This window comes from Trachemys scripta, chromosome 5, assembly GCF_013100865.1.
Source record: "Trachemys scripta elegans isolate TJP31775 chromosome 5, CAS_Tse_1.0, whole genome shotgun sequence".
Taxonomy (NCBI): Eukaryota; Metazoa; Chordata; order Testudines; family Emydidae; genus Trachemys; species Trachemys scripta.
The window spans coordinates 87,878,703-87,902,213 of NC_048302.1; the positions used below are offsets into that span (position 1 = coordinate 87,878,703).

The window sequence follows — 23,511 nt, forward strand, 5'->3', positions numbered from 1 at the left end:
TGTTCTTACTGTGGAAAATTACAGCAAAATGGAGTCTGGAATCACATGGGCCAGTCCCTGCATACTTTGCTGAGTTACAAGGCGTATCTGCCTTCTCCCAATGGGTCCATTGTATAGCTGATGGTCCTTAATGGGCCATCAAGCAGGCTAGGCAGAGCTAATCTCAGCTTGTCTGGGATGTCACCCAGAAGCATAGCATAAGTTTGCCATACAGACAGTATAGAGCCAATATTCATAACTTCGACTACGAAACTGATACACACATATAGACAGCATAATCATAACCAGTAAACCATAACCTTGTCCTAGACACCCCATTTGACCCCCTTTATACAAGATTTGGGTGACACTACAGGACCTTGGTTGCAACAATGATCTATACGGTCCCAGTTTATGTCAATAACATCACAAGGGGATGCCACCTATACATCACCCAACAACCATCAGCTGGTAACAGGTTTTAGTCTCTCTTAATTTGGGCAGTATTTAAGATGGAGACTTAGTTAAAAGCCTCCAGAACTTATCAATTTTCTAAGCTATCTAGTCTTTTAGAATGATACTTTTAAGTACCAGTTTTCGTATTTCTAATATGGTAGTGGAAAAATATATCTTGTTACCTCAGAACTGTATGGAGACATTGTCAGGGACAGGGCCGGCTCTGGCTTTTTTGCCGCCCCAGGCAAAAAAGCCTCCCACCGGGGAGCGTGGCAGGGGAGGGCGCTGAGCACCGGGGGGGAGGGCGGCGAGCTGGGGGGAGGGCGGTGAGCCCGCCACGGCTCCGCTCTCCCCGGTGGCCGGAGCGCTGAGGGGAGGGCGGCGAGCCCAGCCGGGGCCCCGCTCTCCCCGACCAGCCGGAGCGCCGGGAGGAGGGCGGAGAGTCCGGCCGCGGCTCTGCTCTCCCGGGTCGGTCGGAGCGCCGGGGGAGGGTGGCGAGCCCAGTCGCGGCCCCGCTCTCGGGCCGGAGCGCCGCCGAGCACCCCAACAGCCCCAGTATGTTTAAAAAAAAACCAAAAAAACCCAACCCTGAGCACCGCCCCCCTCCAGGTGCTGCCCCAAGCACATGCTTGGAAGGCTGGTGCCTGGAGCCGGCCCTGGTCAGGGAATAGGTCAATCTTCTGTGGATTTTATTATGTTCAGATGCAGCATCATTTAAAGGCACTTAACTAAAAATTAATGGTCACAGATGCCATATAACTAATCAAAAACTATATCATATGGGTTTAAGCTGTAATTCTACACTGAAGAGAGACTAAAAATGGCATTTGTTGGTCTCATGTTTTTATCTCAGTGCTAATATTATTATAGGCCTGATTCTGCAACTGTAACGCACTTAGAGTAGTACCTCGCTAGTGAATCTAATGGGATTACTCTTGGAATAAAATACTACTCACAGTAAATTTGGATGGCAGAATCTGGTTTAGTTTACAGATAAAAATATGTTTATTCTAACTGCCAGCCATACAAATTCACCTAAGAATCTGAACATCAAACTTCATTCTTTCTGGAACATACATCCTTGCCATTAAACCTGCCCCTACCAGGGTGTACTAACTATAATTCAAGTGTAATTGGTGAATGCATTTTATAATAAAGGTTCTTCAACTGGAAATAGACTATATAGTTAGGTCAACATAAGGCAGCTTATGTTGACCTAACTATGTCAGCATACACACAACAGTCTTGCTCCTGCTGAAGTAAGTGCCCTACTACACTGATATCAAAACTCACCTCCATGAGAGGCATAGGGCTTATGTCGGTGTAGTTAGAGTGACACAGTGTCAATGTAGACACTGTGTTACTTACATGGGCTGTTGGCTGTCTTTTGTTAATTTCAGGGCTCCACTGGAGCCGTGAAATTGAGAAGGCTTGGCTCCCCAGCAGGGCTGCTGCCGGCTCTCTGCTCCAAGCTGGTCTGCTACCCAGACTCACTGCTTGTGCTGCCACTCGGACTTTCCACTCCCACTGGGAGCCCTGCTGCCCGCTGGGGTCCCTTCTCCCAGCAGGAAGCCTGGCTGTCCCTCCCGCCCCAAGCTCTTGGCTCCCCTGTAATTACTGTGGTGGCTGCAAATTGACCTAACCAAGGTCAATTTAAGATTGTAGTGTAAACATGCCTATAGTTAAATATTGTATTGAAGAAGTTGGAGTCAGAAAAAATATGACTCACTCTTCCAGGGCTGTATTAGTTCTATTGTCCTAATGTGATGGAATCCCTGGGGTGCAACCTGGAACTGCGGTACTGCTGTACCCGTCTGGGCTGTCTCTTGCAATGCTTTGCTAGTGACAAGCAACAAACCCCTCCGTGCACTGTTATCACACTAAGCATAACAGCATATAGAGCCCCACACCCAGCTAGATTGCATGAATGCTCCCAGAGCCACTCACAAATCACACAGAGAAAGGCATCAGCCACTTTCCCCCAGCTCCCCAGCCTTACACCCCAGAGCTGTACCATCTTGCCCTGGTCAGAAGCCTGACCAGTGTAAGTTTATTACCCAGTCCGCCCCTCCCTCAATGTGGAAAGAACATATACTAGCCTTTGTAACCTGAGCTGAGATTTCCCAAGCACTTAAAGGAAAATATTTTATGTAAAATATAAAACAGATTTATTAACTACAGAAAGATAGATTTTAAGTGATTATAAGTGGTAGGCATAAAAGGTCAGAGAGAGAAATTAAAAGAAAAAAGATAAGCTCACAATCTAAATCTTATACCTTATTACACTAGACAGTATTTAGATCAAGCAATTTTCTCACCCCTCTGGATATTATAGTTCTTAATACACAGGATTCTCCCTTAGCCTGGACCTGTCTCCTCAGTTGAAGTTTTCTGTTTTCCCAGCATTCTTGTTGCTTCCAGCATAGGTAGGGGAGGAGAAAGGCAAAAGCATGATGACACTGTCCCCTATTTTATTTCCTTAGTCCATATGCCTAGAAGACTCTAGCCCAGGCATGTCCTGGGGGGCTTTGCTGAGTCACAGGGGTGAACAAGAAGTGGGTATTCACATCCGAAGAAGTGGGTATTCACACACGAAAGCTCATGCTCCAATAGGTCTGTTAGTCTATAAGGTGCCACAGGACTCTTTGCTGCTTTTACAGATCCAGACTAACACGACTACCCCTTTGATACAATCCCCCTGGTGTGGTCTTGTGCAACTGAGTCATAGAGTTCAGTAGTCCCTATTGTGTGGTGCTTGGGCAGCCCTCATTGAATTGCAAATCTCTTGATTACAACTCCCCTGCTGATTAATGGTCATTGAGGAGTGGTTTGCCTTCGTTGTATGTCACTAGCAAACTTATAACATATTTCAGTAACAACCATACAGCAAAATCTCATAACTTCATACACACTAATATTTGTACAGAACAACGGGTTTCAGCAGATCATGACCTTTCATATGATATCTTACATGGCATGCTTTGTATGAAATATCACAACCATATATGAATGATGAACATGGGGGTTATAGGGTGCTATTTTGAGTAGTAAACAATAACAAAAATCTTATTTTTGCCAATAATCAGGTGTGGTATGATTATATAAAGGGATCAATACTGTGAGATAAGACGGTGTCATTGTTATAAAGCCACTTTTCTGACTGTAACCACACTTTAAATAGTTCCCGTCTTTGCTGGAAGTGTTGTGGTAAGGTACTTGGATCCAAAGACTTTGAGTTATGGTAAACATAATTTTATTAAAATTACTTGACATTAAGTGGGATGCAAGGCTTTTGCTGCGGTTACCAAAAGAAGTGAATGGTTGTGCACAAAATAGGGATATGATGTTATTAGCTGTAAGAAGAGTTGTTCGTATGGTTTTATAAAAGTGGGAGTGCCCCCAGGAGATAAATTTCCCTCCCTTCCTCCCGCATCTCATTTTGAATACCCTCAGCGAGATATTCATCACCTTTAACTCATTACTTTTTATGGGGATTGAGAGTGCTCAGGACCTTGCAGGCAGGTTCACTCAGTGACTTGCAGGCTTGGGCCCTTTATTTGGTTTTTGGAGAAAAAAAATTAAAGTGTAAAAAGAATAACACATGGTAAACAGTGTACATAAGAATGGCCATACTGGGTCAGACCAATGGTCTATCTAGCCCAGTATCCTGTCTTCCGACAGTGGCCAATGCTAGGTTCCCCAGAGGGAATGAACAGAACAGGAAATCACCAAGTGATCCATCCCCTGTTGCCCATTCCCAGCTTCTGGCAAACAGAGGCTAGGGACACCATCCCTGTCCATCCTGGCTAATAGCCATTGATGGACCTATCCTCCATGAACTTATCTAGTTCTTTTTTGAACCCTGTTATACACCCGAACAAGACTCATATTACCTGAAATATGCTGACAACCATTGAGTCACAGATGTATTAACAAAGTGATAATACTCTTGTATTGCATTAAATACCCATATTTGTGGCAATTTTGTGATAGGAGAGACAAAGACAAATGTCAGCTGTCATCAAAGGAAAAAAGCTGTAACCAATAGGGTAAGGGCTAATAAAAGATTTGTTATGAGACATCTGAGGTGAGAAGTGGTCTGGAGGTTTGGGACAATAATTGCAATGTATAAACTGACAGCATATTTGAGAAAGTTTTCAAAATGTATTTGTTTTCAAAACAAAGAAAAACTGGGTCCTTTTAAACCTTGGTAGCAGTGATTAAGTATGGCACAGATTTTCAAAATTGAAAATCTTGGCCTATTATATAACCTATACAGACCAGTTACATGAAAGCATCAATTTCCTTTAATGTCTGGATTTTTTTCCTCTAAGAAGTCAACTTAAAACAAGACATAGATTAATGAAATCTAAACAAATAAAAACAAGCAGAGTTTTTACCCTGAAAAAGGAGAAGCGCCGGACACTCTATGGAGTTGACTAGGGTCTTTGCAATTACTATTGATTTTAGGTGGAAAGTACTCGGATACTGCTAAAATCCTAAAATAGAGTCAGGTCGCAGAGCTGCCTCTGCCAGCTTTTTGTGCCTATGAAGATTCCTCCTTTAAAGGGGGAATTCTTCAGTGCAGATCTCTTGCCACATGTAGTTCAGTTTGGTCTGCATAAGACTGAATTTAGCAGACTGAAGACTCTGGTTCAAAATGTTTAAAATTAAAGGAGAAAGATGAAGATAATCTATACAGTCAAGTCCAGCATTTCGTAATCAGTGTAACAATTAATGCCAGAGAGCAAACTTTGCATTAACTATATTTTATGCCTCGGAAAGTGGGAGAGTCCTATAATACATTTTTGAGACACTAATTTGTTTAATCCTTAGAGGGAGCACAATAATCTTGGGTTATTTTAAGTAAAAAGATGCCTGAGAAGAGAGAATCTGTATCAGTACCACCTGGGTCAGAATGAACATTTAAAGAAGTAGTGTGTTAATACTTAATAGAATTTATTCATGCATATTTTATAACTTCTAGCTTTTGTAGCTGAATATAATGAATGGAGCTCCAAGAGGTTGAGTCATCATGCCGGTAGCTGGTGCCAGTTTCCAGGCATTCACTTTAATTATTTATGCTTTCTCTAATAGAATTTATGGCACATTTTAAAAGTAAAGAATTGTATCTTACCAAACACATGCCTGGGTACCTGGCAAACAGACTGAGGTTGGCAGAAGTAAAAATTTAGTTTCCACTTGGTCTTTAAGTCAAATATTTATTTTTGGGTTTTTTAGTTACAGTGTATAGTACTTTCACCTGTTTTTTTGTTTTGTTTTGTTTTTTTTTTTAAACGGAGCAAATTAGTGAATGGAAGAACAAACCAGGTGGACAAGGATCAATGCTGTGGTTGGCCACAACTTACAATGTGACACAATGCTGCATTTTGTGGCCTTGTTGGATTATGGAGTCTGAATATACAGTCCCATGCATCTGTCCTAAATATAATGTAGCATTTTTCATTTTCGATGCATTTTACATAAATTAATTAATATTCACAATACCCTTCTGGCAGGTAATTATTATCTCCATTATACAGATGGAGAAGCTAAGACAAAGGTGAACTGACTTTCCCAAGGTTATAGAGAAAACTAGAGTCAGAGACAGAGTTTGAGTTTAGAAATTCCGAGCATGGACGGTTAGTTTATGCATGATTGGGAACCAAATCATGTTTTAATCCACACCTTCAGTTATGTTGGTGCAAGTCTGTTGTGGACAGCCATAGTCCAGAATAAAATTTACAAAAATGACATAATATAAATTGAAAAGGGTGGTCTTATTCCGGAATCAGTTTGTCCACACACAGACTTGAACTGACATAAATGTGTGAATTAAAACCATTTTAGTTGTTTGGGATCCCCTTTGTATGTAGATGAACCTTTACTCTTGTGCGTAGACCACATCTCTCATTTAAATGTATTCGATACAAAGGCCATTAAGTGAAATGTTGTCGATCTAATGATTTGTGGCTCTGTGGGTGAGGGATGAAATAGGAGGGAGCAAGTTTTGGAGGTGGTTTTCATGCACAACTTCATTGTGCCACCCTTAAACACATGGATGGGCAAACTAGCACAAGTTAATGTTGATTCAATCAGCATTATCTTCAGTATGTTCCCCATCCACATTCTGATCCTCTCAAGACCTGAAGGAAAGTTAAGAAGCCATGCTGTTTGGCAGAGCCTAAAGTAACATCAGATTCATGCTGTCAGTGGGCTACAGGTAACAAAGAGCCAGGGCATCTAAGGAGATGACCCAGGCCTCTGGTGGCTCTCTTGAGATCTCATTAGATGTGTGGGTCACTCCCTTTGCCATTTCTGTAGCAGTGCAACCTCCCATGGCCCCAGCAGAAGAATGAAGAGAAAAGTTTCTGAGTGCAGACTCATGTCATTTCAAGACCCTTGGATTTAGGGGAGTCTGGGGATCTGAATGTTTATATAGCATTTGAAAATGTAAAGCATCATATAAGAACTATGTGTTACAATAATGCATTTTTTCATTCCACCACTTGTAATTGACTCTTTGCATTCCATAGGATTTTAAAAAAATATATACACTTAACAAATGTGGTTCTAAGAGGATTTACTGAGATTTCCTTTTCTGTATTATTTATATTGTTTATTATTGTTAAGCACTGACTGCTGAACAAGAGACAATTCTTCCTGAGGAGTTTATAATCTAAATAGACAGATAATGCAAAATGCACCGTGAGATGCACAGAAAGATCATATATATATTCACTTATGTACGGTAGCTTTATGTACGACCCTATGTATTATGCAGCTGCAGAACACACGTGTTACCTGTCTTTTTCAGCAGACTTGTGCTAAAAATCCCCTAAGTTTTCATTTGTTTTCAAAATCTTTCTAGCACCTTGAAAATGTGAAGTGTGTAAACTGATGCAATACTGTATTTGTGAGTCTGAAGAGAGTATACAATAAAAGCCTAAGAGGTGTGAACTGCCCCATTCATCTCAATGGTTGATTTCTGGAACATAAGAATTATACTTAAATATCAATATTGTCTGTTTGTTTGTAGTGGTGGGTGTTGTAACTGTGTTGGTCCCAGGATATGAAAGAGACAAGGGGGTGCGGTAATATCTTTTATTGGATCAACTTCTGTTAGTGAAAGGTATAAGCTTTCAAACTACACAGAGCTCTGCTTCTCTGTGGTAGCTTGAAAGATTGTACCTTCCACCAACAGAAGTTGGTCCAATAAAATATATTATCTCTATCTACCTAATCTCTTTAATATTGTGTTTCAATTCCAGTGATTTAAACAGAAATATACATCTAATGTAATTATCCCACAATCCCAAATTGCCTTCATTCCCCGCAAGATGCCAAAATCTTCAGCATACTGAAAACAGCATAAAAAAAGTATATGTCTTGTCTTGTCCTTATGCTGTGTGCTCTGGCCTTTTAGACTGATTCTGCGAAGATTTAGGCATATGATTATTTTTGACCACTCTGAATAGTCCTGTTGAAATTTGGATTACTCAGAGTGAACAAGATTAATCATGTGCCTAAAGGCCAGAATTTTTAAGGTATTTAGGTGCCTAAAAATGCAGATAGGTGATTTTGAAAATCCCATTAGGACTCCAACTGCATCTTTAGGTGCCTAAATACTATTGCCCTTTTTCAACCCAAGTGGACAGTACATTTTGGGGCCTTGGGGATGTTCTAGTTGGGAGTAGAAATTAGGGATAGGTATTTCTGTAATACAGTTTTGTTTATTTACAAAAAAAAGTACAAACTCCTGTGTTTCTGAACACAGAAGGAACCAAGAATAAAAGGAGCAGTTTTTTTGTTTACAGCTCCAAACCCCGTTAGCCAACAGACTGAAAAACTCTCCTTCTAGCTTTTTCCAGGGAAACACTATGCTTACGGGCTACTGTTTGGCTTTCTTACTTTTTGCCTGGTCCTCTGTCTCTGTTTTTGTCTGTCCTCACCTCAGTTTGTGTGTTCTCCCATACACCCACCTGATCAAAATAATCAGTCAGACCCTCCACCCACCTGGCACTAGTTTCTGGCGGACTCTATTAGGCTTTGTTTTAGGTATGGCCCCTTAGCCGTATCTTACAACTATCTTACATGGGGATCTCATTCACACATCACTATGAACAAGGTTTTAACGCAACCTATAACAAGGTTTCACCCAGCTCATAATGGTACTTTTAAAATTCTGGCCCTACAGCTAGGTCTACACTACAGACATCTGTCAGCACAGCAGCGTTGGTCAGGGATGCTGAGAGGTGATCCCTGACTGACACTTAGGGCAAACTGTGGTTTTACTGGTACACAGAGTGTGTTGCATGTTTGTGAGATGGTTCTATTATATTGTGCAAAATACAGCTTTGCCTGTAGAACTGTATCCACAATAGGAGGCTTTGCTGGTGAAATATACTGGTATTCCTATACTAGTAAAGCACTCCTCTTGTATAGACATAACCTTTTGCAAAATCAAGATCTTCAAACAAGAAAATATTTGTTAATTAAGACTTTTCGAAACTGGTCATCAGTTTGTATCTAGTTTAATGGATACTGATACTTTGTTTCCAATTGCATATTGTGTTCAGATGTACATTTCTCTCTCTTTTATTGTAGGATTTTGATTGTATTCTTGCAGATTTACTACATGAACAATACCATGCAACATGTAACTTTCTAAGGTAAAATTTCTTTCCCTAAATGTTGGGTATTGGAGATAAAGTAGTGGGGATGTCTAGAATTCAATTGTATCGGACTCAATTCAACTGTGTCATGAGAGTTTCATAAAACACTATGTATTTTAGCCTTTTTTTCCCTGTTGGCATTTATATGAATTGAATCTGATCTAAAGTGTATTGGAGTTAATTTGAGTCTTTCCACTGACTCCCGTGGGCTTTGGACCAGGCCTTAAATGACAGACAGGAGGGTGCCGATAAATATTCGTATGGATCCATCCACATATTGAGACAAATTTATCTCTGGTGTAAGCTGGCACTACTCTCATGGAAGTGTCTGGGATAAATTGATAGGTGACTCAAGTTACATGTAGAGTGTAAATGGGCTGTAAAATGGGTATAACTTAGTGATAATATAATGTAACCTGCACCAATTTGGTATTCAGTGGATATGTAAAATGAATGTATTTTACACATCAGAAGCACAAAGAGGGATATAGCAAGAAAATCAGCTAGAAGGGGAATGTAAAAATAGACCATTTTACATCTTCCTGTTAGCTGCTTTTCCTGTTATACCTATTTCTTGCTATACTCATTCTACTCCCTTTCGATCCTTTTATCATTTATCTATTTTATTTGTACTTTCTGGGTCAGAGTCTGAGCTCAGTTGTACCAGTATAAATTAAAAGAAAGCAAGAAAGGAATGCTATTGATGCCTACTCCATGAGACATAGAACCAGATTCCTGGGTGATTTAAACTGAGGTACATGTGGATCATCAAAAACACAAGTTGCATCAGTTTAATTAGAGTTGGATTATAATTGATTTAGTTAAACTTGTACAAACCCCTGTGTAGTTACACGTGTATTGGTTTTAAGATAATTATTTTGGTTTAGCTTGTGCCTATAAATTTGTTAACCCAAGCTAAACCAATATAAGCTAGTTGTAAATTGAATTAAGAATGTTCAGACGTGGTTTTTCATTGGCTTAACTAAATCACCTTTAGTTAAACTGGTGCAATTTTCTATGTAGACCTGGCCTTAATGGGTTTAAATGATAAAGCAATCTATCCTGCACTAATCGGGCATTCACTGAGTGTGCAAAATTGGCCATATTTGAATATCAGTTGTTCCTACCCATGCCTGCTTTCTGACCCACTTCCACCCATGTGTGTAACTTAAACTACTGTTTGAATCACCATTTACTTTGACTAATTGCATGAGGGACTATGCATTAGCAACATCATTTATCTGCTGTCTTTTCATATTGTCATTACTAGGCCCCTGCTAGACCCTTCAATATAGTCTTGCTTGTATAGAGGCTAGCTCTTAGTATTGTACACTTTGCGAAATTCTATGGCAAATGCTGGTTTGGCAACACAGAGAATGTTCAGCAGTTTCAACTCATTTGACTGAATATAAAATGCTGGCTCCAAACTGAAATTCTGGAAGGTTTTATTAAGTAGGCCCCTCCATTGTTTGAAAACATTTGTTTTTAATTTCTTTCCAAAATAAATATCTTTTGGCTTTGTCTATTGCAGTGGTTCTCAAAAAAAAATTTTCATGGACCACTTGAAAATTGCTGATGGTCTCAGCAGAACACTTAATGATCTTTCCAAATGTTGTTTGTACCGTTAGCTAATTATTGTAAAGCGCTTTGGATAAAAGCACTACTTAAAAAAAACCCTTAATAATAATAAATGTTTTTTTGTTCTACAAATAAAAGCCCACAACTCATAATTTAATATTAGTAGTGTTACCTTTCTAATGCAATGGATGTGCCCTCTCTCTCCTGCCGCGGTAGCCCCTGAGCTAGGGCTGGGAAGCAGGGGGGTCTTTCCCTTTCTCCCCTACTGCAGCCGCAGCCCTGGCGCTGGAAAAAGTTGCCTCTTTCTCTGACTGCCGCAGCCCTGCACATCTCAAATTCCCCCCACCCCCTTTTCTCACCCCACTGCCCACTCCCACCTACCCCTTATTCCCCCCCAGGCCACAACTTCACTGTACATGTGCGTCTTCTCCAGGGTCCAGGCACCTAATTAGTGGAGCCACTCCTGCGCGGCTTCACTAATTAGGTGGGTGGCCCTTCATTCTCTCATGTGCGGCCGCCCAGGTGCGCACCTTATAGGGAACTATCCGCGGAACACCTGAATGGAGCTTGCGGACCACTGGTGGTCCGTGGACCACTTCTGGTCTATTGCTTTGAATGTATTTTTGGTAATATGAGCTGCTTTATCTGTCAGATGCTCATTTTGTAGGCAGTAGTGTGTGACCAGTCTTTCCCAAATGTGTTTGTTTGAGGACATTACTGTTTTATTTTCCAATTTTTTCCAGAATAAATTATGCTTTTTTTATTTGTTCTCCCCCCTCCTTGTATCATTCTTCTTCAAGTAATGTCCCTATAGGTGCTCCATTTTTGGGTGCGCATATGCCCCATGTGCCTTTGATTGGAAACGTTTGGTAACAGTGCCCATTCAGCCTAAACATGCACCCTAGCTATCCTTGTGCCCTGTAACAAGGATATACATTGCCCTGTTGGACAAACTGCCATCAGTTCGTTTTCAACAGCCTTGGCCTGAGACGGAGTGTTTTGCAGTGCCTCTTCTTAGCTAGTTTACCTTAGGGAATAGCTGTTCTTGTTTAACTATTGTTGGTTTTAGGTTTTGCCATTTAGCTCTTTCTAGTTTTTATCCATATTGGCAGGTTTTTTTGAGGGGGGACTTCTTCGGGAGACTCCCCCTCCCCTGATGTTTCTCCTTCCTTTGGGGGGAGCTATCTTGGGTTATGCCTAGCCCCACCCCAGAGCCTGCACCTCCAGCCGGAGCCTTCATCCCTCCCATACCCCAACCTCCAGCCCCAGCCTGGAGCCCCCTTGCGCTCCCTAAACTCCTCATTTCTGGCACCACCCCAGAGGCCACACCCCCAGCCAGAGCCCTCACCCCTTCCTACACCTCTACCCCAATTTCGTGAGCATTCATGGCCTGCCCTACAATTTCCATACCCAGATGTGGCCCTCAGGCTAAAAATTTTGCCCACCCCTGCTATAGCTGCTTGTGTGAGGCTAGCAGGCTGGTCCCATCCCAGGAAGTGGAGGGGGGCTGGTAGGTGGTGGCAGCCGGGTTGACAAATGCCACCTGGATGAGGAACGAGAGCCAGTTCATGCATAGATGAACCCTATGGTGCCAGCTGGCTTGGCATGGGGCAGGGTTTGGGGCCCAGCTCACTTTGTGCTGTGCTCCGGGCCAGGCTGCCGACATTGATTCCTGTCTGACTGGCAGGAAGATGGGTGGCCGGTGCTAACAACTCAGTGATTAGAAGCCCTGGCCCTGCTAAGGGAAGGCACTGCAGCACCAGCTGGTATGGAGGAGAGACTGGGATCCGTCTCCTCACACCGTACCCAGCATAGTAGCCAGTACCACCACTGGTTGGAACATGTGCATGTGCGTGAGGGGCCCCTGCCCCAGCAGGGGGATAATGGTGTGAGGTGGATCCTGAGCTCAGCTCCTTGCCAACCAATGTCTTCCCAAGGCCTTGTCCACATTGTGCAGTTGTTGGTACAAAAGAATTATGAAATCTCTGAACACATCAGAATGTGTCCATACAGTTATCCAGTAATTTTATTTCCTGGCAATTGTCATAATAAAGTTCCTTTTCTAGAACTTCCTTCTCTATACAGTATGGCTGACCTCTTTTCATGCTTGTTGGAGTTCAGAAAACTGATATTTTGGCAAGACTACGAATTGAACCATGACTCTCTAAGACAGTAAACTAATCATCTCTGTGGCATTTAATAGTGCATTATCATATTTCTAAGTTATTTTTGCTTCAAGACTTAAGGTACATAATGTATCTCTGTGATTAGGTTTATAATCAAGGTTTGCTGAGGTCAAATATGAAGCATTGTTATGGTTATATTTCGAAATGTGATGTGAAAATTCATCTATTGGATTTTTCTGCCATATTTGAGGTTTTTCTTAAATATTTTCCCTCTTTTATAAGAACTGTAACATGGCAGCACTTTTTTGCAATGGTTTATAATACTAGAATTGTTTAAATAATTAATACTTTTAATTATTTTAATTTTTTGCAAAATATTTGGGCAATTCATATTTTTTGTTTTGAAAGATACAATAAAATAAACAATGTACATTTAACTCAGTGTTGCGCTCATGAAATTTTGCAGTAGAAGTGCTATAATTGCTGTCTTGGAATATTTTTCTTTTTGTGTATTGTAAGTGAGGAGAGACAGAAAGAGAGAAAATTTGTATCAAGTTGCTGCTGTTACTGACCCATTTCTAATCCTGAAGCTGACCCGCAGGGTGCTTACATGCATGTAGTCAGTGCTGCTAATGGTTTGTGGTGAGGTCAAATGTCTTGTCTACAGAGCTCTGTAATGCAACAAGTTAGGCCTTGGCTACACTTACCAGCTAGTTCGACGGCTGGAAATCGAAGTTCTGGGTTCGACTTATCGCGTCTAGTCTGGACGCGATAAGTCGAACCCGGAAGTGCTTGCCGTCGACTGCGGTACTCCAGCTCGGCGAGAGGAGTACCGCAGAGTCGACGGGGGAGCCTGCCTGCCGCGTGTGGACCAAGGTAAGTTCGAACTAAGGTACTTCGACTTCAGCTACGTTATTCACGTAGCTGAAGTTGCGTACCTTAGTTCGAATTGGGGGGGGTAGTGTAGACCAAGCCTGAGAGTGATGATAAATTACTTACACTTTGAGTCTTTAATTTTGCACCAGTAGTGGTACTGAAACCTCCCTATTCCCCTCCCTACCCCATCCCCACCCCAACATTATAAAATTAACTGCAAAAAACAACAACAACCAAAAAAAAAAAAAATCAGATGTCTGGAGGGTTTGCATGGCTCATGGTGCTCTTAGAGCCAGAATCTATTTCATTGTCAGCTGGTGTTCAGACCCAAGGGACTACTGCCATAGAATCCTTTGCGAGGCTTTCATCTCCAGTGTATCTTGCTTTTCCTTACTTTTACTCAGGAAGAAATAAACATGGTTAATTAGCTACAAGTCTTCTCATGCATAGTCATTGCATCAGCCTGTCTAACTATAATGGCTTTTTAAAAGTTTAAATGAGAAGATGAACTGGAGGCACTTTTCCTTGGAGCTATGAATGAAGAATCTAAAACTATGGCAAGTGGTTTTTGTTTGTTTTTCCAAAATAAAAAGCCACTGACTTGGCAGCTGGTTTCCTGTTGTAGTCTGTGACAGGGTCTGTCAGGCCTTCTCTACCCCCCTACTGGAGGCATCGGTGCCCTGACATCCCCACTTAAGGAAAATCCACTCAAACTGGGCTACCAACAAGACAGTCCTCCAGAGGCCTAGAAAGACCTGGAGGACATACTGACCAATCAAGAGTCAGCAAGCCAGTTAATAAGGCTTGCTTGCTTGCTGTCATCTCAGTGGTTGAGCTGGGGGGAAACTGGAAAAAAGGAGGAGGTTCTTAGTTCTAGCTGAGAAACTGAGGTCCAAGTATGGGCCTTGCCTTCAAGCACTGGAACAAAGGACTTATATTTAAGGTTTTTGTTTCTTTACTTAAAGACACAGAGAGTCAAATCCTGAGTTTATTTTGTTATTTAATTGTTGAGAGACTGACGCCCCCTTACAGCATAGGCCACACACAAGGGGTGTTACAAAGCAGGTTTGCCCACAAGGGGTGCTAAAGATCAGTTCCACCTGCCACATACTTCATGATAAGAAACAAATGTATGTTGCATGACTGGGTTTCTACTGAAAATATGTCAGGTGGGTTTGCACTCCCAAGCTGTGGCATTCCATCACAGATGAGTAGAAACACTTCCATGATATCGATTATGGTTGCTGAGTCGAGCATTACATGGTTGTGACTTACAGTATATTATTCAAGTAACACTAACACCTTTGGTGGGGAGCTTTTTTCCCCTATTTGTCTCAGGCTCTGAGCTCATCATGGGATGTAAAGTAGCTGTTAAAGGTTTCTAAAAATGATAACTATTATGCCTTCAGTAATTAACATTCAAAGAGCAGTCTTCATGTCCATAGTACTTTATTGACATTGGGCCAAATCCTGCTATTTTAAGTCAATTGAGTTACTTTGAATTAACGCTAATGAGACTGAGAGTAGATTTTAACCTACTGTCTAATCTTCTCAACAACAGTGTGAGAGGGAGATAAGTAGCAGTGTTCTCTTTTTACAGGTGGGGAAATTGAGACAGAGAAGTTAAATGGCTTGCCTAGTGCTATAGTGGCAATTAGTGTCTGTTCAGATTAGAACCTGGGAAAGCCTGTGATCAAACTACTAGATCACACACCTCTCAACAAATAAAGCTCTAATTCTGGCTTATTATAAATTTATTTAAGAAAAATACAATTCTATATTACAGATAGAAAAATGACCACCAGATGGTGCTATCCAATAGCTAATGAAATAATTCAGGCAGGGAAAATACACTGCTGTGTTTCATTTTGTGAGGGGCTGAGCATAAGGAATTCCTCTGAGGAAAATGATCATGTAAGTAAGGGACCACCATCCACAATCATTAGAAAAATGGGACAAATTTCTGTATATTCCTAGCAGTGGCATGTGATTTCACAAGGCAATAACATTCTTAAATCTTCTGGGGTTCTGCATATTGCCACCAGACTACCTGCTGATATGAGTGTATATAAATTGAGGACAGCAATTGTATCAAATTATACACAGCAAATTGTGTGCTGCTGCATTATGCACCGTATTCAGAACCTAGTGGATTTAAGATGTAGTCACAAATAGAGCACATTACAGTAGTCTAATCTTACGCAATGAGGACATGAATCATAGTGAAGTCCACATCCAAAAGAAAAGGTTGCTGTTTCCTAGCCTGATGCAAATAAAAGAAAGTTATCCTACCTATTCAACAACTGGGAATCTAACCAGGCTCTCAAGTTGTAAATACAAATAGCCTCAAACAGACATAATCCTCACCATATTCCCTAACCTATCAATATTCTCTCTGTATAATATAAATTGAAGATCTTCTCCAAAGCATGTTAAAATCAATTGAAAGACTCTTATTGACATCAGTAAGTTTAGGATAAGACCACTCGGTGAGCCTTAGTCCACTCACTCTCACCCATATTCATGTTCATCCAGGCACTGGCTAAAGGTACACAACTGTATCATTTGGCTCAGAATAGAAGGAAACAGATGGGTCTTGTGTGTGTACTGAAGGCATCACAATTACATGTTATCACTATCCCTGCCTATAGCCCCACATATATTTTTAATAGGAGGTGGGACATGATGGGACCCTGTAGAACTCCACATTAGAGTACCCTGGGGGAAGAATAGCAACACCCCAATGCGACATTCTTCAAAATATGAGAGAAAAGAAGGGAGCCATTTAAGGGCAACACCGTGCACTCCTCCTGGAGGTCTGGGGATGGGTCAACAACACTTTATAATCAGTAGTATTAAGTGCAATGGATAAATCTAGTAATATTAGTATGAACATCTGATCCTCATTAATGGCCAGTAGGAGATTGTCAACCAGTGCATCCAGCTCAGTGCTGGCATTCAGAATGGCAAGGTTCTAGGAAATCTGAACTATCTAAATGCTGTGGGATTGTCTTATTGCAATCTTTTCAATAATCTTAGCCATATTGTCAATGTGAAGAGAGATCTTCCTGAGCCAAGGATGTATCAATGCATTCTTAGGCAAATCCAGCAGCCTTGCTTTTTGTAACAGAGACACTGACAATTTCCATTAGAATAGGTTCCAAATATATTTATCAGACTTCAGCAAAGAAGAAGATATATCCAGAACTTGGTTTGTGGCACCTGCTGTCAGTCTCCTGCTCTCTGTCACATCACATGCCCTCTCTTGGGGCTTTCAGCCATGGAACAGCTTGTCTTAAAGGGACCTGGATGAACAGAGTAGCTGCACCAGATTCAGCTTGGCTCTTAAAGGGTTACTGCCTTGTTAGAGCAGCTTTCTCCTTCAGAGAAGTGCTATTTGGAGAAGACCTAGAGAAGGTAGCCAAAGAGTTCTCTCTTGCATATCTTCTTCTTCAGCACTGTAGGTCCTTCTCACTCAGGCCCACAATCTTCTCCTGTCACAGCACTTTTTCATCTTTTTGCAGAGGCTCTTTTAAGCCTGGGGTAACCTTATAAGACTCATTAAAAGCCTCACAGATATGATTAATTTCCTCTTAGTCTCCCCAAACACCTTTTGAAGGACAGCCCCTACTAGTTTGCTTACAGTTTGCCGGGTGTTTGTTCAGATATCTGGGCTTGAGAGGAGATTACACAAGGAAACATCTAGAATCTGTCCCTTGTTGAATTCCTTTTATATTTAGAGAAACAGCCTGGTTTATAAATTTTTCTCATAGACAATCCCTGGAAATCTCTCATAGGCAAGTCCTCACTGGAAATTCCAGCCTGGGGCTTCCTAAAGTCTATAGTGATAATCTCTTTGGAGGAGCAAGACTGGAGATTTGTTGGTCCTAGTCTGTTTTGGTCCCAAACAAGTTGGAAAGATTTTGGCCCATCCTGGACTTAAACCACTTCAGAAATTGAATTTGCTGGATTTATTTCCAGCTGGAAATCCTCCATTCCATTCTGCTCTTCTGGTTCCTGGAGGATTTCCTTTACTCCATAGACCTCAAGGATGCATATTTTTGTGTGTCTGTCACTGAATTTTCCCAAACTCTATGCTCTGACTTGTTCTCAGCTCCCATGGTTGCACAATAAGGCCTTATTATAACAGTTTGCCAGTAGTATATTTTCCATTAAGTGGAATTTTCCAATTTTTTCCCCCTGGGAAACAAAGGAAAAAATAAAATCCTCCTTCTTCTAGCAGATCATCGCTTGCATATTTTTGGCATCATATAAAATTATTGACATGAAGTTCTGTTTAGATCAGGGAGCTAATGATTTTTTTATTGACATTAAACAGGAAATCACTTAATGTCAATTGATCATCAATCATGTAATATAAATTAGTGCTCAGGTATTATTATGATGGATTCCTGGGGAATACATTGTGATGGACAGATCTGAAGTAGATGCATCTGCTAAATTATTTGTTACATGGAAAAAAACATTTGTATTAAATGGACTTGAGATGATATTAATACTTGACTGTATTACTACTAAGAAAGAAGTGGATTGACTGGATCTTTAAATGGTAGTGATTGACCATATTTTTTCCTTCTTGTTGTCTGGTAGAGGGACTCATACTACTCACTGTTAAAGAGTGTTTCCTTGGAGAAACAAAGATAATGAGGACTAACCCTAACCCTCCCCTTCTTAATAGAAATCCAGTCATGTAAGATACACCCACTTGAGTCTATCTTAGAGTATGTCTTCTCTGCAAAGTTAGCCAGGACTAGCCCAGCAGGGGTGGAACATCCCCATTGCAAATTGCTACCAGTGCCAGACCTGTATTACAGAGTCCACAGTAGTGCTGTACTGGCCTGTGTACTTGAATGGATTTCTGGTGAGACAGCCCGTGGTTCTTAGTGGTGCATGAAACTGGGCTGCTCTATGAATTCATTCGAAGGAGTCGCCCTTTCCCCCTCCCCCCATCCCAAGCGGGAACTGCTGTCCATGGTAGTGATGTGAGAACAATACTTTATGTAAATAACTTCCAGCTGGACTTACTCTTTATTAGCACAGACAGTTCTGAAGGCAAAAGCCGACAGTGTTTGGCAGCAATAACTTTTAATGAGAATACCATTGGGGAATATAGACTGGAAATTGATTTTTAATGTACCTGACTGGCTTTTCTGCCTCTCTTTCTTTCCTGTCAACTGAATATAAAATTATCATTTTGGGGACACTTTCCCTAAATTTGAGTTTTACTGATATCACACCACAGTTTTACCAGAAGGCTGGCATCAGCCTCTGGCTAATGGGCAGCACAGAAAGGAGGATTTCTTGGATGGCATCTGTTCAAATGCTGTGGAAATGCTTCAGAAAATGAGCTGGCAAACATGGGGTTAAAATGCTGATCCAGTAAAAGTAAGTTCAGTGCAGAAGAAAGGACATAGACAAGAATGTACAACCCAGGTGGAATTGTGGAATAGGACTGGAAGTCTAACAGAATCCAGGCTTGATTAGCCTGCATATACACGGCATTGTAAATAGGTTGCCAGCCAGAGCTGGAGTGAAACCTGAGCTCAAACCTATATCCTCAGCCGGGCCTGTAGCTCGGGGTTAAAGCACTCTCAGGCTTGGGTTAGAAGTGTATGGAAAGGAGGTTGGGTGACACCTAGGCTAGAGCCCAGGCTAACTCTGCGGTGAAGACATACCCTTTAAGTGTTTTATATAGCCACCTGACCTCTTATCTGAGCACCTAAGGAATAGTCTCTGCTCAGTTCTTCAGAGGTCTGGGGGGTTATTCCCCCTTGGCTCCAAATTTGACAAGCCCTTGTGGATCACAGGTGAAAAAATTCTCCATAATTGAGCATTTTATCCCATTTATGTCCTGAGACAATGTCTGTATTCAAGTAAATATCCATACTCCCTCCACCTGATCCTTGAATTTCTGTAAAATGGATTTTTTTTCATATATCTTAAGTGCAGAATTAAGGCTGAAATCTCATCTTGAATTAATCTGACTGAGCTAAATTCATTGTTAGTGTAAATTTGTTGTCTTCAGGAACTCCATTTGATCCATTATTGCCTCTCTCATATGTGGTTCTATTGGGACAATCAATCATAATGGGAAAACATTTGTATAATTACTCAACAAAATATGTTATAGTCAAATTCTTAGCCATGTTTTTCATTTTACTTTTTCAGATCGTCTCTTCCTTTCTCTTGACAAACCATCACTTACTTCCTCTTCCTTTGTTATCCTACGCATTTTTCATTGTATACCACTGGGTATCAGCATTACTCACACCATAAGTGTTTCTCTTAGTAGTCTTTTGGGATTGCCTGTGAATTACCCATGTCCTCAGCAATAATACTTACTCATAACTGAGTGAGGTAATAAAAGAATTTGAGCCTTTAATCTGCATTTGTGGAACCTTTCCTCATAATTTGTGTGTGCATGTGAAATTTTTTGCAGCTTTTCCCCCCTACTTTTTTTAAACGAACCCATTTGATGGAGTTATATGAGAAGAGGCAGAGTGTTTTTGTTTTACATTTTTATTTTTAAAACAAAAAATGAGCTTTATCTATAAATGACTGTTCAAAAGATCAACAGAACATGGTAAATGGTCACAGAAACAAGATTCTAATGCAGTTCACAAAAAGGGTATCACCTTAAATTTATTTCAGTATTCATTTATCTAAATTTGCTAGTTAATTTAGGTTCATATACAAGCTTATAATATTAAGGTCTTTACAGTCCTTCCACTATTAAGTAATACATCTTTTACATTTTTTTACTTGATAAACATAATATTTGCCATATCTGATATGTAAATGCATTGAAATGTATGTTTAACATTTAAGTGCAGCTTTAACAACTTTTGAAATGTTTAATTTACTTTTAAACCAAAATGTCTTGTTTGGATGGTGCGATCTATCATGGAAATTCATATTTAGTAAATTTAAAGAAGCCTATTTTTCACTTCAAATGCCACAAAGCCTTTATGTGTCACATCAAGGAATACTTAAAATCTTTCATTTATCATGTATAATAATAACCATATTCTAATCTCCAATCAAGGGCAAGCATCACAGTTTACTTGAAAAGAAACTGATTACTTGAGCATACCATAAATTCTCCTAAAATCTGCATGGTAACAATCACTGTGACATGCTTATTGAAGTCAATGGGAGGTTTTCTACTAATTTCAAGTTGGGCTTTGAGTCTGGCCCCAAAAGCACATGATTCATTATCATTTGTCCTCTTCACAAAAATATTGATTTATTACATACATTTTTATCATATCAATTGTAGATTTCCAAAAGTATAAGAACCCACTAATATTTTATATTAATTATATTTTGGGGTGGGATGTGACAAACTTCAGCCCAGAGAGTTTTTAAAAATATATTGAATATTGTGCACAGTCTCCAGATTTTTTAGATATAGTGAAATATCTCAAGTTATTTTCAGTGTATCACACTAATGTCACCAAAACTTCTTCCAAAGAAAAGAGTTTTGTTTTTCCGATTTTCCTTTTTTACTGTCTTGCCTAGTCTGGCCATATGTTTTTGGTTTTTTTAGTTTCATCTGTGCTTTCTGATTGCCACAGCATGTGCACCTTCTTATATGATTTTCCTATCTACTATTTTAAATCCCTGCCTATTTTTCTGTTCATTTTGCTGTTTCTTTGTGCTGTTTCTATCTCAGGGCTCAGTCCTGAGTACAAAGAGCTGCAAACTCCCACCAATGTGTGCAGTGTCTGCTTCCAGGAGCCTTCTCACCCTCTTGTGGACCATGCAAGGAGTGAAATTGTGAGAAGGCGTTGTGTCGGGGTGTAATAAGGCTTCTTACAGGCTTCCTTCCCATCACCCTCACGTACACAGGCTACTCACGAGCCGAGCCTAAATTATAGTCTGACAGCAATACAACAAATATAATCAGAAATAAGACAAGTAAGCACCATTTCTTAACCCTTCCTTGAAAACTCTGTCTAGTCAAAGTATTAACAAGTGTCACCAAAGAGTATTATAAATTCTCCATTGTATGGTCTGGTTCCCCTTTGAAGATTGCCTCATGCTGTGTGGGGTGGAGATTCTTTGTAAACATCACTGAACTTTTTATGCTCATCCTACAGTATTTCAATACATATGCACCCTGTCTGTCTGTATCTATCCGTTGTTCCCTGTCTTGTCTTATACTTACAATTTAAGTTCTTCAGGGGCAGGCACTGTCTTTTTGTTCTGTGTTCGTATAATGCCTAGCACAATGGGGTCCACGTGAATAACTGGGGCTCCTAGGTGCTGTGTTAATACAAATAATAACAATTACTATATCAGTGAGCCCTTGAGGAAATTCAAGGGTATGTCTGTTTAATGTAGTGGGTGCCATTGTGTTCCTTTATTGTAGAACATGCTGTATGTGTGTTGAGTATGAAATCATTTGTGAAGAATGACACCAGGATGATTATCAGATTGAATTGTCATCTCTATGCATTATAATGCAATTTTATTTAGTTAAGCAGCAGATGTATAATGAAATTAGAATTCATAAATCATTTATCAGGTCATTTCTATCATTATTCCATAACAGCCCTAGTCTTTTTAGGGAGATTTTCTTCCTTTCCCTGGGTCCAATTTAATTTAAAACAAAAATATGTCTGGGTTTCTCATGACAGAAGCCCTGAAAAATTAAATTTTTAATGGCTTCTGGACATTTTAAAAAATTGAATCAGGCACCTTATGAGAACATTGATCCTTCCTCTGCAGATCTCTTTAAATTTATCCTATGAACGTATAATTTCCAGGCACTGCAGCCTGGCTGGAAATCCATCAGTCACATGGAAAACTGATAGTATTTTGTTCTGACACATTTATAAATGCTAAGTATAAAAAAATTGGTAAAATTGAAAAATAGATGTTGTTTATACAGTGAAAGATACCCTGGGATAGAATTTAAAAGTTCCAGTTAAAGGTTACCTTGTTTCATTTATTTAATTCTGTGCACCAATCAGTCTGGCTACTGGCCATATGATATATTTAAAACCACCACATTAAATTCAGTTTCCCACAACATACAGCCTGCATCATGAGAAGAAGTTCCTTGTAGTTGATCTGTAGTTGAACAAATGCTTGATCAAAGCTATTTGCCTTGTGCAGCACATTTAAGATAAATACTTAGGGGCTGAGAAAGTGAGTTCCATAGTGGGGAAAACACTCTGGGTCTGATTCTTATTTATGCTAAGGCCCCTTTGCATCACTCTGGCTATACAAATTTAGGCTGTGTGTAAAGAGGCACTAGTATAAATCAGAATTCAGGCCTCTGCCTCTAGTCCTTAAAAGTATCTCATGTGATCTTAGTGATTCAGCTGTAAAGCACTTCTTCCTAGCAAACCTTGTATACTGTAGATTTGTGGGTATGATACTGCAGTTATAACTCCCTCTTCCTCTTTTGCATTTTGATGAACCACTGAAATATGCCCTGATATTTTATTGCTGCCTTTGGAAATCATCATATTTTTTAGTATTTTTAGTAAAAGTCACGGACAGGTCATGGGCTGTAAACAAAAATTCGAGGCCCATGACCTGTCCATGACTTTTACTAAAAATACCAGTGACTAAAACGTGGAGGGTGGGCTGCCTGGGGGCACCATGCGTGCAGGGGGAGGGCAGCCCAGATGCTGGGGAGGGGGCAGGCGGTGGCACGTGGCCTGGGACCCCTGCTGGTGCTAGAGGGGTTGGGGGCGGGTGGCAGTGTGTGGCACAGGACCCCTGCTGGTGCTGGGAGCCATGGAAGGCGGCGTGTGGCCCGGGACCCCGCTGGTGCTGGGGGGGCA

General features: G+C 40.6%; 1 protein-coding gene across 1 annotated transcript in view; it reads left to right on the top strand.

Annotated features, from left to right (window-relative positions):
- Positions 1 to 23,511, top strand: part of LOC117878353 (cyclic nucleotide-binding domain-containing protein 2-like) — a 140,932-nt gene that overhangs the window by 87,210 nt on the left and 30,211 nt on the right. Inside the window, exon 8 of the mRNA XM_034772524.1 lies at positions 9,043 to 9,107. Within this exon, the coding sequence (XP_034628415.1) occupies positions 9,043 to 9,107 (65 nt within the window). The remainder of the gene's footprint in view (positions 1 to 9,042; positions 9,108 to 23,511) is intronic.